General features: G+C 32.1%; 1 protein-coding gene across 4 annotated transcripts in view; it reads right to left on the minus strand.

Annotated features, from left to right (window-relative positions):
- FSTL5 (follistatin like 5) overlaps positions 1-15,562 on the minus strand; it is a 980,329-nt gene that overhangs the window by 300,918 nt on the left and 663,849 nt on the right. For all 4 annotated transcript variants that reach the window (XM_056802833.1, XM_056802834.1, XM_056802836.1 and 1 more), the window contains exon 7: positions 8,182-8,348. In XM_056802833.1, the coding sequence (XP_056658811.1) occupies positions 8,182-8,348 (167 nt within the window). The remainder of the gene's footprint in view (positions 1-8,181; positions 8,349-15,562) is intronic.

The raw sequence follows: 15,562 nt of genomic DNA on the forward strand, positions 1-15,562 counted from the left end.
ATGAAAGAGGTGTGCAGGGAAGAGCTTTTTTATAGGGGAGGGACTGGCAGGCAGTGCTTATTGAACCTATCAGAATTTCTTTAAAGAGAAATATCTCTGCCTCTCTCTCTGTCTCTGTCTCTCTGACACATCTCTCCCCATGTATGCATGTGTATGTGTGTGTGTGTGTAAAATACTATCTTACCCAAGAGAGAAATTAGAGGGGATGAGGATGAGATATTGAAGGAGTTGAAGAAAGAAAGTATATTAAGAGAGACAATAGTGAGAAGTAAAACAGACTTTTTAGTAGGAACAGGATAAAAAGAGATAGATAAGGGTAAAGAAAAAAAATAAGATGAAGGAAAAGACACCATTAGTAATCATAACTGTGAAAGTGAATGGGATGAGCTAATTCATAAAACATAAGCAGATAATAGACTATATTAGAAACCAGAATTCAACAATATGTTGTGTAAAAAAAAGACATACTTAAAAAAGAAATGATACAGTTAAAAATAAAGGGCTATATAGCAGAATCTATTATATTTCAGTCAAAGTAAAAAAAAGGCAAGAGTGGCAATAATAATCTTAGACAAAACAAAAGCAATAGAAAATGAAATAATATCACATATTTTGAAGTGTTTCCTTTATAAAGACTCATTCCTCAAGTGTATAGGGAACTAAATCACATTTATAATAAACAAAAACAAAAACAAAATCCATTCCCCAAATGACAAATGATCAAAGAATATGGATAAGTAGTTTTGGGAAGAAGAAATCAAGATCTATAATCACATGAAGAAGTGTTCTAAATCACTATTGGTTAGAGAAAGGTGAATTAAAATAGCTCTGACTTGCCAATTCTTACTTATCAGAAATGACAAATGTTGGAGGGAATGAGGAAAAACATTAATGAACTGTTGGTGGAATAGTAATCTGGCTCAAGCATTCTGGAGAACAACCTGGAACTATGCCCAAAGGGGTATAAAACTGAACATATTCTTTCATCCTGTAATACCATTACAAAGTCATTGCCCAAAGAGGTCAAATAAAAAAGGAAAAGGACCTAACTATATGTCCAAAAATATTTACAGTAGCTCTTTTTGTGGTGAAAAAGAATTGGAATCTCAAGGGATGCTCATCAGTTGGAGAATGGCTGAACAAATCTGCCATATAATTGTATTACTGTGTTTTAATAAATGACAAAGGGGATTGTCTAAAAAAAAAACAACCAACAATAATAAAACATGGCAGTCTTGGAAGATTGAAATGTTGATTATACTTCCAGTGTCAAGAACTTATATAAGGTTTATAAAGTACTTTAGACACATTAACATATCTCCTTCATATCACTCCAAGAAATATTTATTATAGCAATTATTATCCCTGTTTTATGGAGCAGGAAACTAAGCCTATTGCCACATAGCTAGTAAATAGCAATTCCCTGATGTATTATCTACTGCTGATGAAAATGTGATCCCTAGCTGTCCTGTGATTCTATTCATAATGTCTGAGACTTTCTAAACTAAAATTTCCTTTTCTTGACAAAACCTCTTTACTAATATCATATCATATGATATCATGTCATATCATATGATATGATATGATATGACATGGTATGATAAAACATATGATATAACACAACATCATAACATAAAATAACATAACATAATATAATATATTCCCCTTCTCCTTCAGAGCAAAGGCTTTCTAATCTTTTTATTTGTATCAAAATCCACAAGCTATCTGATATATAGTATATCTTTAATAAGTTCTTAATAAGCAAAAGAAACATAAAGTCAGTGTTCTAGGTACTGGCCTGTGATTACAACAGTATAAATAGAAATAATGATAACAGAAAAATAAAAGTCCTATAATTAAAATTAAAAAATAAGATGTGGGAAAAATTATCTCCTTCCTTTCCCTAGAAACTTTAGGGACTATAGGTATGAGATGTTTGAGTAGATGATGGGTTAATTTGCTATTCTTCTGTTTTTAAAATTTTGCTTAAAAGATAAGACTTGAGAGTTCCAGGGGTGGGGCCAAGATGATAGAGTAATCCTCAGTAGCTCTGGGCCACTATGAGAATCCTCCCCAACCAAGATTAAAATATTGTGACAAAAAGAATGCAAAAGTGAAAGAACCAACAAGAAGACAGAGTGAAACAAACTTTCAAGAAACAAAAAAAACCAAAAGGTAGGCAACAAATATCTGGGACACTGGGGTGAGAGGAGAGAAGAGCCAGCAAAAAGCTATAACAAGGAAGGAAGAGAAATCCAAGAGACAGCCACATCCCCACCCCACATCTGTTGGCTAAGGTTCAGCCAACCTTGAGACCTGCTTGAAGAAACAGAGGTAAAAATCAACTCATATCCTTTGAATTTTCAAACCTATGGACAACAAATTAATTCACACTTTGGTATGGATGACAGTACTAAGTACTAAGTATTGATCTTTTTGCCTAAAGCTCAGACAGAGCTCCAAGATCAAGGGTGTATCTGATTGTATTAAGTACAGAGTGAGACCAAAAACTTTAGACCAGACTGGGGCTAGAATTTGATCAGTCCCTGACTTGATTAAGATCAGAGTGAGATCAAAGTCTTACAGCTAAGTCTGAGGCAGATTTTTAAGCTATCAGCATCACAAGGGTCAATTGAATCAGCAGGGGGAGGGGGCTCTCAAAGCTCTTACCCTTAGACCATCACATCATCCCCACAAACTTACCTATAATTCGATTGAAAAAATTAGCAAAGAAGAAAAAAAGCACCTAACTCTAAAGAATTTTTATAAAAATAAAGAGCAAGGTACAGACACAGAAGGGGACAGTGAAAGTAAAGGAAACATACCCAAAATGCATAAGAAAAATATGAATTGGACACAAATTCTGGTAGAACTCAAAAAGGACTTCAAACACCAATTAAGAGAAGCAGAGGAAAATTGGGAAAGAGGAAGGAAAGTAATGTAAGAAGAAATAAAAGTGATGCAAGAAGTTAGTCAATAAAAAAAAGAACCAAAAACTGCCAGAGAAAAATTAGGCCTTAAAAATCAGAATTGACCATCTAGAAACTAATGATTCCATGATAAAGCAAAAAAAAAAAAAAAAAACCCAATAAATCAGAATTAAAGGATTGAAAAAAAAATAGATGAGAAGATGAAATATCTCACTGAAAAAACAACTGGCCTAGAAAGTAGATCTAGTCAAAACAATTTGAGAATTAATGGACTACCTGAAAGTCATGATAAAAAAAAACACCATGGATATAATATTACAATAAATTATCTAATATAAGTGCCCAGAGATCATCAAAACAAGAAAATAAACTTCAAATTGAAAGAATTCACAGATCACATGCAGAAAGAAGTCCTCAAATAATGACTTCCAGGATCATAATAGCCAAATTCAAGAGCTACCAAGTATATTGTTTTAATTGTATGGTTGTCCTAAAATCCAGAGTTTGAAAATCTTTTAGAGGAACTTTAGAAGAGATTCACCATCACCTCAAATTGGAAAGGCAAAATTTTTGAAGAGGGTGCCATGGAGATACATGTGGGAAACCACACACTGTATCAAATGATCCAGAATGAACTGAACTGAAGGGGGTTGAACACATTTATTCTAAATATAAATTATTATGTCAAAGGGGAAATACCACCAATTGGCTTTTTTTGTCAATGTGTGTATTAATTATTGTTTTTGTTTTCTTGCTTTTTTATTTCACTCTTCTTCCAATATTGCTGTATTTTCCCCTTAGAAAGGGCAATGTGTTTTTTACCTTTAGTGGAAAAATCCTTAGAGATATATGTTGGTTATTTGAAAAGATTCATTGGGGTGACTAGCCAGGTTAATTTCCCAAGACCCAAAATTGAGGAGATTTCAACAACAATACTAACAACCTAGATTCTGTCTCTGAATCTCAGCCTCAGGAACAACACCCCTCCTCCTACCCCCTGCTTCCTGCTGGGTCTCAACTTATATGCAGCTCCCTTCACTCACTCATTCTCCTACATCACCCCCCAGGAACCAATCACAATTCCTCAATTAGCCTGGCACCACCCAGGGTGGCACTGCCTATGGCATCAATTCCCTGGTTGCTGATTGACCCAAATTCAAAACAAATGGAAGGGAAGTCTAAATCTCTGATTTATTCAAATGAAAATACAAATTCCCTTCTCACAAAAGCAAAGGAAAAATACTTCAAACAGACAGAAAGAAACCATTCAAATACCATGGAGCTATAATCAGGATCACAGAAGACCTAGCAGCTTCTACATTAAAGGATCAAATGGCATGGAATATGATATTCAGGAAGGCAAAAGATTTGGGTTTACAACCGGAATCACCTATCCAACAAAACAGATTCTTTCAGGGGGAAAATGGTCATTCAATCAGATAGATGATTTCCTAGCATTCCTAAGAAATAAGCCAGAACTAAACAAAAAATCTGAAGTCCAAACATAAGACACAAGAGAAGCCCGAAAAGGTAAATAAGAAAGAGAAAATTTAAGGGACACATTAAGGTCAAAATGTTTATATGTCTATATGAAAAAAGGATTTCTGTAATTCTGAAAAATTACTCAGTCATAAAGAAGATAAAAGTAATTTACTCAGAAAGAAGATGAAGTAAGCTAATTATGATGATATGATATATATACATATATATATATATATATGTATATACCATGTGCAAAAAATCAATTAAGGGCTGAAAGTAGGTTGCACTGAGAGAAAAGGGAAGGGAGAGATAGAATGTCATAAATTATATAACATAAAGAGGCATGAAAAATCATTATAGAGAGGGCAGGATAAGGGTGGTGAGGCAATGTTGAAAATAATTTTAAAGGGCTCAGAGATGGTAAAACAAATATACTCAGTGGGGTATTCTATCTTACCCTATTCAGTGGGGTATAAAATAATATCTTACCCTACTCAGTGAGGTATAGAATTTTATCATACTCCACAGGGTAGTAGAAGGAGAATAAGAGAAGGGAAAAGGGAGATAATTGGAGGGAGTGGAAGTGGGAAGGGGGGGTGACAAAAAGCAAAAACTGGTGAGAAGGAACATAGAGAAAGGGAATGAAGCAGGATTTAAAGTGGATAATAAGCTAGAGGGAAATATACAGTTAGTAATCATAACACTGAATGGGATGAACTCATACATTAAATGGAAGCAGATAGCAAAGTGGATGAAAAACCAGAATCCTACTATATGTTGTTTACAAGAAACACATTTCAGGCAGGGTGACACACATAGATAGCTTCAAGGTAAAAGGCTGGAGCAGAATTTATTATGCATCATCTAAAGTAAAAAAAAAATGCAGGAATTGCAATCATGATATTGGACAAAGCTAAAGTAGAAATTAATCTCATTAAAAGAGATAAGGAAGGAAATTATATTTTGCTAAAAGGTACTATAAACAACGAAGTAATATCATTACTAAACATTTATGCACCAAATGGTATAGCATCTAAATTTCTAAAGGAAAAATTGAAGGAGGCTCAAGGAGGAAATACAATTAAGACCATTCTAGTGTGTGTGGGGGGGTCTCAAACTTCCCCTTTCAGAACTTGATAAATCAAACCAAAAAATAAATAAGAAAGAAGTAAGGGAAGTGAATGAAGTGCTAGAAAATCAGAGTTAATAGATATCTGGAGAAAATTAATAGGAATAAAAAGGAATATACTTTCTCAGCAGTACATATTAAAAGATCAACAATTAGAGCATAGAAATATTGTGAACAAATGCAGAAAAGCAGAAATGATACATACAATTTTCCAGATCATAATGGAAATAAAAATTTAAAATTCATTGGAAAATAAATAATCTAATTCTTCAAAACTGTTAGATCAAAAAAGAAACAATTATGGATTTCATTAAAGAGACTAACAATGAGGATACATCATATCAAAACCTATGGGATACCGCCAAAGTAGCCTTCAGGGGAACATGTATATCTATAATGGCCCATAACAACAAAATCAAGAAGGAGGTGATGAATAAATTGGGCTTACAAACTAAAAAAAATAGAAAAAGAACAAATTAAAAATCCCCAAATGAAAACAAAATTGGAAATCCTAAAAATGAAAGGAGAAATTAATAAAATTAAAAGAAATATTGAAATAATAAATAAGACTAGGAAATTTTAAAAAACAATAAAATAAAGTACTGGTTAATCTAATTTATAAAAGAAAGAAAAAAATCAAATGATCAGTTTCAAAGATGAAAAGGGTGATTTCACCTCTAATGAAGAGGAAATTTAGATAATTATTAAGAACTATTTTGCCTAATTATATGGCAATAAATATGACAATCTAGGTGAAATGAGTATTTACAAAAATATAAATTACCTAGATTAACAAACAAGGAAATAGAATTCTTAAATAATCCCATCTCTGAAAAAGAAATTGAACAAGCCATCAAGGAAATTCCTAAGAAAAATATTCTGGAGGGCAATTTGGAATTATGCACAAAGGGCTTTAAATGAATGCCTGCCCTTTGATCCAGCCATACCACTCCTGGGTTTGTACCCAAAGAGATAATAAATTAAAAGACTTGCACAAAAAAATTTATAGCCTCCCTCTTTGTGGTGGCAAAAAATTGGAAAATGAGGGGGTGTCCATAGATTGGGGAATCATTGAACAAATTGTGGTATCTGATGGTGATGGAATATTATTGTGCTGAAAGCAATATTGAAATGGAGGAATTCCATGTGAATTGGAAAGAATTTCAGGAATTGTTGCAGAGCAAAAGAAGCAGAACCAGGATAACATTGTTCCACAGTGTATCAGTCTCTGTGCAAATTAAATGTAATGAACTTTTCTACTAGCAGCAATGCTAGGACAATCTGGAGGAACTTAGGAGAAAGAATACTATCCATATTCAGAGGAAGAATGTGTGAGCAGAAACACTGAAGAAATACATGATCGATCATGTGACTCGATGGAGATATGATTGGGATTTTGGCACTAAAAGATCAGTCTCCTGCAAATATGAAGAATATGGAAACAGGTTTTGAACAATGATAGATGAATAACCCAGTGGAACTGCTTGTCAGCTCTGGGAGTTGGGGTAAAAAGGGGGGAAATAATCATTAATCATATAACCATGGAAAAATATTCTAAATAAAGGAATACTTGTTAAAAAAAAAGACAAGGCTTACTGGTTCTGTCTGTGTGGGGAGGGGAGAAGGAGGTAAACATGTGATTCAGTAGATTTTCTTAAATTGTATTTTTTCTTCTAATTTTTGTTATTTAAAGTAGGTAAACTGTTGATAGGCTAATTAGATGTTCTTAGAATATGGCAAATAAGGATAACAACCCTACACTGTTGCTTAGGCAGTGACTCACTGAGTAAATCAGTGGTAGAGAAGGCAGTAATTCTGCCAGGTAATGGTAGAATATGGCATGAATCTCATATGAAGGTCAGCAAACCCATAAAATCCCTACAACCACTAAGAAGTAAAGCTGAAATTGCCCTTGTTTACTTTGCTTTTCTAACTTATTTTTAATCTTCAAGGCTTCCTTGGACATGCACTTTAACATGATTTAATTTTTATAGTAATGCCCAGGGGTAGAGGAAACACAAACCACAATTACTCCTGGTCTTGGGCATTTCCTAGGGGATGTCAGTGTGGAACATCTCACCTTTTCAAGTTGCTGGTTCAATGAGGGTAACATAGTAAGAACCATCTAACTAAGCTCAGCCTTTCTATAGTTTTAAAGATACCTTTAAGATCAGCCAAACAGTTAGAGTCTAAAGTTGATCCCCAGTACTTCCTGATTCCAATGCATGAAGCAACAAAATATTTTCAATTAGATCATAAGGCATTTAAAGGGAAATACTATCTTTAGTTTTTAAGTTCTTCTCTGAAATGAATACTAAGTTTGTTTTATACAATAACTCCTAAATAAAACTCATATAGAACCATTTTAGTGACATTTTTCAATAAAACTGATCAGCTATACTACTCTTTTATATAGAATCATGAAACCACAAAATAGCCAGAGAATTTTTTTTAGATCACATCATCACTTTTAAAGACTAATGCAAAAGATCTGACTCATTATAAATTAAGAAAAGAAAATTTCTTATCATCTGGCATATATAGCTCACTAGCTTTATACTCCCCATGTGTATTAAGGTCAGTATTGGAATAACATTATATTACATAAAGTAATAACCTCTCTTTTTTCTTTATACTTACATTGATGTCTTCCAAATCTAAATTATTTAGAACCACATGATTACGCTTCCAGATGATGGGAGGTCTCAGGGCTCCCTGAATGGCACAGGTTAGAACAGCACTCTGTCCAACTGTTGCTGCTGTGATGCTCACTTTCTGATCTTCAGGCAGACTCAGTTGGATAACCTCTGTAAAAATATGTAGTGTTGGCAGTGTTAATGAATATGTGGTTCTGCGAGGTTAATTTGAACAGAGTTTATGAATACTAGCAATTAATCATCTTAATCTGAATCAAAGGGGAAAGGCTTCAAATGAAATATAGAAATAGTAGATTGATTCCAATAAAGGTCAGTATGACACTGTAATTTAATTGATTGACAAACTTCATCATGAAGCAGAAAACTAGCAAACAAGAAATGAATTTCAGATATATAGAGTTATAATAAGCTGACAGATTGTACTCAATAGAGACATAAATTATTTAACTGCCAAATCGACATGTATTATCCACATTGAAATCAAATGATGTTGTTTATTCACTTCTAGATTTATATTGTAGATAAGGTGAGATCATTTCTGGCTGGCTTAGTGAATATTGCTACAAGTGAGTGAATAAAATGCTCATGATGCCGGGAAACACAAATCTACTTGAAGGGAATAAAAGGTATTTGGGAAATCAAAAAATGAAGATGGGTTTTATTCACCAAATAGTCATTAAAGTTAGCTCTTTGGCTCCACTATATTTTAGTCAATTCTGAGAAAGTCCCACTATTCCACAATTTTTGTAACTCCATAGCAGTTATCATATGTTTGCTCTTCTGGTATGATTTTTTTTTTCTCAGCAGTAGTGATCCATAGTGACATATTTTTTTAAAGAAATGTGATTCTGGTTTCCCTTTGTTGGGATAAGATAATCTATAGGAAAAAAATACAGATAATGTTGTCCTCAGGGGTCAATACTCAAATGGACATGTGATCTGATTGAAGTAAATATTCCCTTTGTTAATTCATGCCTATCCATATTATGCCACTTTTCTCCTTGTCTTCCCATTAATGTTTCACCTAACATGCTGGGTCCTTCCTTATTTTCCTTGACATAAAAAGAAAACCAGTATAATCCATGGGCTCCCCATTGCTTAACCTTCACTCTTACAATATACACATGTATATCACATTTTTCTTTGATTATATCCTTACTCCAGTTTACTTTCATAATTGGATGGGAACAAATATCACAGTATGCTTATATTTTCCATATTCCCTTTCACTGAAAATTCATTGATAATCATACTTAATTCTCTGAAGAATGAATTATTCAATTATTTTTGAGTTGAACATCACTAATACCAGTAAAATATTGGCATAAAAAATGAATCATTGTTTTAGGAAGAAATCTAGAACTTTTTATTTTCCTCAGAATAGTCAAGATTATTCTATTTCATCTGATTAATTATATGTCCATGTTGTTCATTGGCAATGTACATCCAGCACACACACACATACATACACACATACACACACGCACACTCATGTACAAATGAATTACCTAAATAGACTTCATCTAGTTTCATATAGTCTAGGCTATAGAGATTCCTGTCATACTGGATAGTTTGCTTATTTTACCTGTTAAAGCTAAACTGTTTTTTGGAGAACTGGAACTTCTAGGAAATTCTGTCATATTCTGGGGCTTGATGCAACTTCAAAATGTCTAGAAAACAGGGGTACCTCGACAGCTTTGTCATTCTAAGGAAGAACTCTATCTTGGCTGGTTTGTACTCCTTTTTGATGAAGGGAGCATACGTTTCAATGCATTTATAGATCCATTTGGTATTTTAGTATTAAATTTCATATAAATTAAATTAAATTTGTAAATAATTAAATTTCATTCAAAATACTAACAATATTAAGTTTCATTAAAATGAGGCAAAAACTACACTAGATGACAGACATTCCATAGTTCACTAGTTTCCTGTTCTATTTTGCCTCTTTTTCCTTATCTTTCCTCCCCCTCATTCCTGCCAAGAGATATATATGATTAAACATTAGTCCTTGGCTTAAACTCTGTATATAGCTCATTGTATTCTTTTTTTGTTCCTTTCTCTCATCATATCTTTTGACATTCTAATTTACAACCCCAAAGCCTACAGTTTCAACATAAGACTTTTAATATTTTCTTTCACTGTTCAGCTAATAAACATGTCTACTATGGCTTTATAATGGCATCTTTGGTTCAAAATAATTCCTTTAGCCTGTTAGTTTCCATATTTGTTTATAATATGAAAGCAAAATGATTTATGCTTATATTATTCTTTATATGCAGTAATTTGATCTTTTTAAAAAGTGAAGTAGATTATGTATATATATATATTTCTTCAATGAAGAACACTCCAATAAGTTTGTGAGCTTAATGATGAAAATACTCCAATTGGGGCTACATGTCTTAATTATTCCATAAAATCACATGTGAGGGGCTAAATCATTCTGTTAAGAATCTTCATCTAGATCTTTTAACATCAAATACATATGAGAACTTCACATAGTTGTCTCTCTTCTTGCTTCATGATTGCCCACCTGGATTTCTGGTCATATATATTATATTTGTTTATCCAATACTTATTAACAAAATGCTTTTGACAATATTCAGCACACACAGTAGCTCTTTGGTGGACTTTATAATTTTCATTCCATATAGATTGTACTATTGAGTGAATCACAGGATTACTGATATATTGAATGTTTCTTTGATAAAAGCATGTAAAGATATTGACAAATTATGTTCTTTTTTATCTTAATTTTTAGAAAAATTATTTACTAAAAGGTGCCATGAAGAGATTTTGATGTACTTATTGTTTGTTATCTAATATTTTTTAAATTGTATTTGGTAGAGCAAAGTGTAGGTTTAAATATTTTTCCTCCAAAGAAATACTTCAAGAAAAAGTGTTAAAATAAATTGACATTCTCTAACAGATATACAGTTATATTTATAACTATAGAGCTAAACTTGTCAATGACTGGCTGATTGTAAGAGCTAAAACAAGGATGTATTTGCCATAGGTTATAAACTATTTTAGAGGCTAGCTAATTTGAAGTCCAAATGAAAGATAAATGGTAACTGGAACATAGGTTGTTTTATTTATTGATTAATTTCTGCTGATTGGTTCAAACTTCAGAAACCTGTGGAAACTCCTACATACATTTGTCACTAAACATAATCTGACTTAATGGTATTTATGTCCAAATTTCACAAGACATCCAACTTAATAATGAATAAATTGTCTGAACCTTAAAAAGGCTGAATCACCTTTTCAAGATCATAAAAGTATTAATTAAGGAAACCAAGGCTTACTGTAGTTTTATTACAAGATCTGCTACTCAATTTTCTCCATCTTATTCATCTTGCTGTTTGTCTAGATATTGCAATAATAAGTATTTTATACATTGATGATTTATCTCCATATGTCTTGTAATTCTATGAATGCCAATATTTTAGGCACTCATATTTTCTTATTTATTTATATGGGAGATAGACTTAACATAGGGGATTGAGAAGTGGGATCAAATTCTAGAAGACGCGGTTCAAATCATACCTTTGACTCACTGATGGTATCAGTGGTGCACAGGTAAATATGTGGTCCTAGAGGAGTCACTTGACCTCTTGGTGTTATAATAAACTCTCAAGTTGTAAGCTGCTGAGAAAGTATGACTTTCAGGGATGTCTTTTTAAAAATTAATTTTCTTTCTTTTTTAATTGCTATTAATTTATTTTTAACATTCTTTTCTTTTTAGATTTGCTGTTCTCTCCTTCCCTCCTACCCTTTACCATGCACTGAGAAGGCAAACAATACAATATCAATTATTTATGTGAAATTATGAAAAACATATTTTCATAATAGCCAAAAGCATAAAAGAGAGAAAAGTATGCTTCAATTTGCACTGAGTTAGTCAGTTCTTTCTCTGTAGGTGGACAGCATTTTTTACATCATGTGTTCTTTGGATCATTATGTTTACCAGAGAAGCTAAGTCTTTCATTGCTAATCATCACTACAACATTACTGGTGTAGTGAACTGTGAACAATGGTCTTCCTTTTCATTTCACTTTGAATCATTTCATTAAGATCTTGTCATGTTTTTTTTTCTCTTGAGACCATCCCCCTCATAATTTCTTATAGCACAATAATACTCCATCACAATCATATACCTCAACTCATTGGATCATTCCCTAATTGATAACAATCACTTCAGTTTCTAATATTTTTCTACTACAAAAAGAACTGCTAAAATATTTTATACTTTGTTTTTCCTTTTCCTTTGATCTAATTGAGTATAGAACAAGTAATGATATTACTGGAGCTGGAGATGGGCAGTTTTATACACTTTTGAGCATAGTTCTAGATTGTTCTCCAGAAAGGCTAGACCAGTTCACTAGTCTACCAATAATTCATTGTAACTATTTTCTTTTCAACCCCTCCAAGCATTTGTCACTTCTGATAGGTGAGAGGTATACCATACCTCAGAGTAATTTTAACTTGCCTTTTTCTAATCAATAGTGTTTTAAAGCATTTTAAAATTTCATATGGATACTTTGATTTATTCTGTTGAAGACTGCCTGATCATGTACTTTGAACATTTATTAATTGGAGAATGACTCTTATTCTTATAAATGTGACTCATATATAGTTACCTCTACACTTGAGAAATGATACTTTTCTCAGAGCAAGTTACTATAAAATATTTTGATATTCATTACCTATGGCAAATTTTATCAAAATATATTTTCCATGAATATCTTTTTAATTATATCTCTTTTGCTTTTGCTTTGTCTGAGATCATGATTGCTACCATTGCTTTTTTGTACTTAAGCTGAAGCAAAAAAATTCTGCTCCAGCCCTTTATTTTAACTGTGTGGTTTTGTACTTCAAGTGAGTCCATTATATTCAATATATATTTGGATTCTGGTCCCTAATGAATTTTGTTCTCTGCTTCTGTTTTATAGGTTATCTTGTCCCATTCACTTTCACAGTTATAATTGCAAAGTATTTGCTTTTCTTTATCCTATCCCTTCTCAAAAGTCTGTTATATTTCTGACTGAGGGAGTTTTCTAATCCAGGATTTTCCTATTTGAATTAAGTTATAGATCTAGTACTTATTCCAATCTCTGTCTCTTTGTTCACAGTTTTCAAACTTTGTTTTACCTTAAACATGTTGGCTTTTAAGTCTACTTTGGTTTCAGCTGAGATTTCTTCTCTCTTTCATGTACTTCTGTTAGTTCTGTATTTATGATTTCATTAATGTAGATGAGTGCGTATATGAATGTGAAATATGTTTATTTCATCAGCTATTTGTCCTTCTCAAAGAATTTATTAATATTATGTAGTGGCAACATTCTCATTAACAAAACATAAGTGTTTTCAAATCATATTAGGGGAGCAAAATTTCCTCTACGCTACTGTTCATAGAAGATCTGAAAAATGGAAGCTGAAGGAAGTTACTCAATTGATTTACCTTGTGGTCTTTAATGATGCCCTGAATATTTAATCTAAAATACATTCACATTTAAGGAATTCAATCAGTTTGTTCAGTTTACTATTCTCAACCACTCCTACCTCTGATGTATGATTTCATGCTTTCTGATTTATTGATTCATTATTACTTAACATGGCAGCTCTTTATAAAAAGAACTGATTATTATTACATACATAGAAAAATAGATTAACTACCAACATTCCAAAACTGTGTAGTATAAAAAAATACATGTGTATATTCTTATGCAACTGACAATCATGTAGATTCCGTGATAAGAGCCACCAGTAATTAATATTACCAAAAAGAACTTCATCAGTAATTTGTGGAGTGAACTATCTGTCAAATGATGTGGTATATGACTTAGAAACAGCCTTGCTCAGTAGTACTAAAAATAAAAAAAACACAGATTCTAGACATCGGTCTATTTCTGTGCTGAAGTCAGTAGAACAGACTCCCACCTTTTTTCATATTTGAGACTCAAGCATCTAGGGTTCTTTTAGAACAGTGCTAATGGATAGAAACTTGTCAGATGATAAACTTGGAAAGTGAAACATGGCCTCTTGTTGGGCAGAGAGGAAAACTTGTAATTCTAGTATGAATGATGTTTATTAGGACATTTAAGACACATGTGTGTAGTTTTTTTCTCCCCTTGGGGAAAGGGGTGTTATCGTTTGCCTTCTTTGATTAATAAAGTTTGAATGAATGCATTAAGAAGTATAAATCTATTTTTTCATTGGTGCTGTATCCAGAAACCATGAGTTAAATGTAGTACCTCCTCTATCACTTATTGTCTTTGATAGTTATCAGTGTAATTGAAGAGCTGTATGATTTGGCAATGGTCACAAGGCTCATCTGTATGAGTGTATAAAGACTTAAACTTAGTTTTCCCTGACTTCAAACTTAACATTTTATCCATTGTGACATTCTGCCTCCAAAAGTGTGAGATAAAAATGTGTCACTAATAACATTATTTCTTTGCCTATACTTAGTGCTTAGTAATATATCTCACGCTTAACATTTGATGAATGCATGAGAGGATGCTTTATTAAATAAAATGCCTCAAGGCAAAAATTAATAGTAGTTGGCATAGTACTATAAATGTACGGCAACTAATAAGTAGTATAACTTAATAATTTATCATGAACATTCTTAAAACGTAGAAGGCTAAATCCAGGTTTTCATTTCTTTATAAAATGATCATAATGGATGTCTTATTCCAAATATATAACATCTTGACATTTGATTGTCACTAAAGATAATCAAGTATTTAAAAAATATTACCTTTAAGTGTTACTTAAATTTCTTAATAATCACCTATAATTTTGAGTCCTAATGAGTACTAATTCTATGTATTGGTTTTTTTGGGAGGAGCTTACATTTATTACTAGACTAAGCAGACATTATGGACTTTTTGAGATAAATTTTAAGAAATAGACTACAATAGTAAGGTCTAATTCCAATCTAAAAGAAGTAATTTAAAGTTAATTTTTATCATGAAATTTAGAACTAGAAATAAGAACTAGAAGGATTTATTATATAAATTTGTCATAAATTATATTAAATTTATATATATATATATATATTTATAATTAAAAAAACCAAAATCTATAATTAAGAAGACAGGTTTCTAAGTGGCTTGGATGTATGCTTTCATAATGATTTTTTAAGTTCCATAAAATTCCTTTTTGATGAAGCACCTTTTGGGTATATGCATGTGTAAATGCATAAGCATACACATGAATACAGCTGTCTCTGGCCAAATTATAATAACAATTATATCTTTCTGATCATTTGGAATTTTTCAGTCAGGAGAATATTTAGTGATAGTCTTAGATATTCAAGAATTTTTTTAAAAAAAGTTTTAATGTTTGATTCTAGT

Source organism: Monodelphis domestica, chromosome 6 (assembly GCF_027887165.1).
Source record: "Monodelphis domestica isolate mMonDom1 chromosome 6, mMonDom1.pri, whole genome shotgun sequence".
NCBI classification, from domain to species: Eukaryota; Metazoa; Chordata; class Mammalia; order Didelphimorphia; family Didelphidae; genus Monodelphis; species Monodelphis domestica.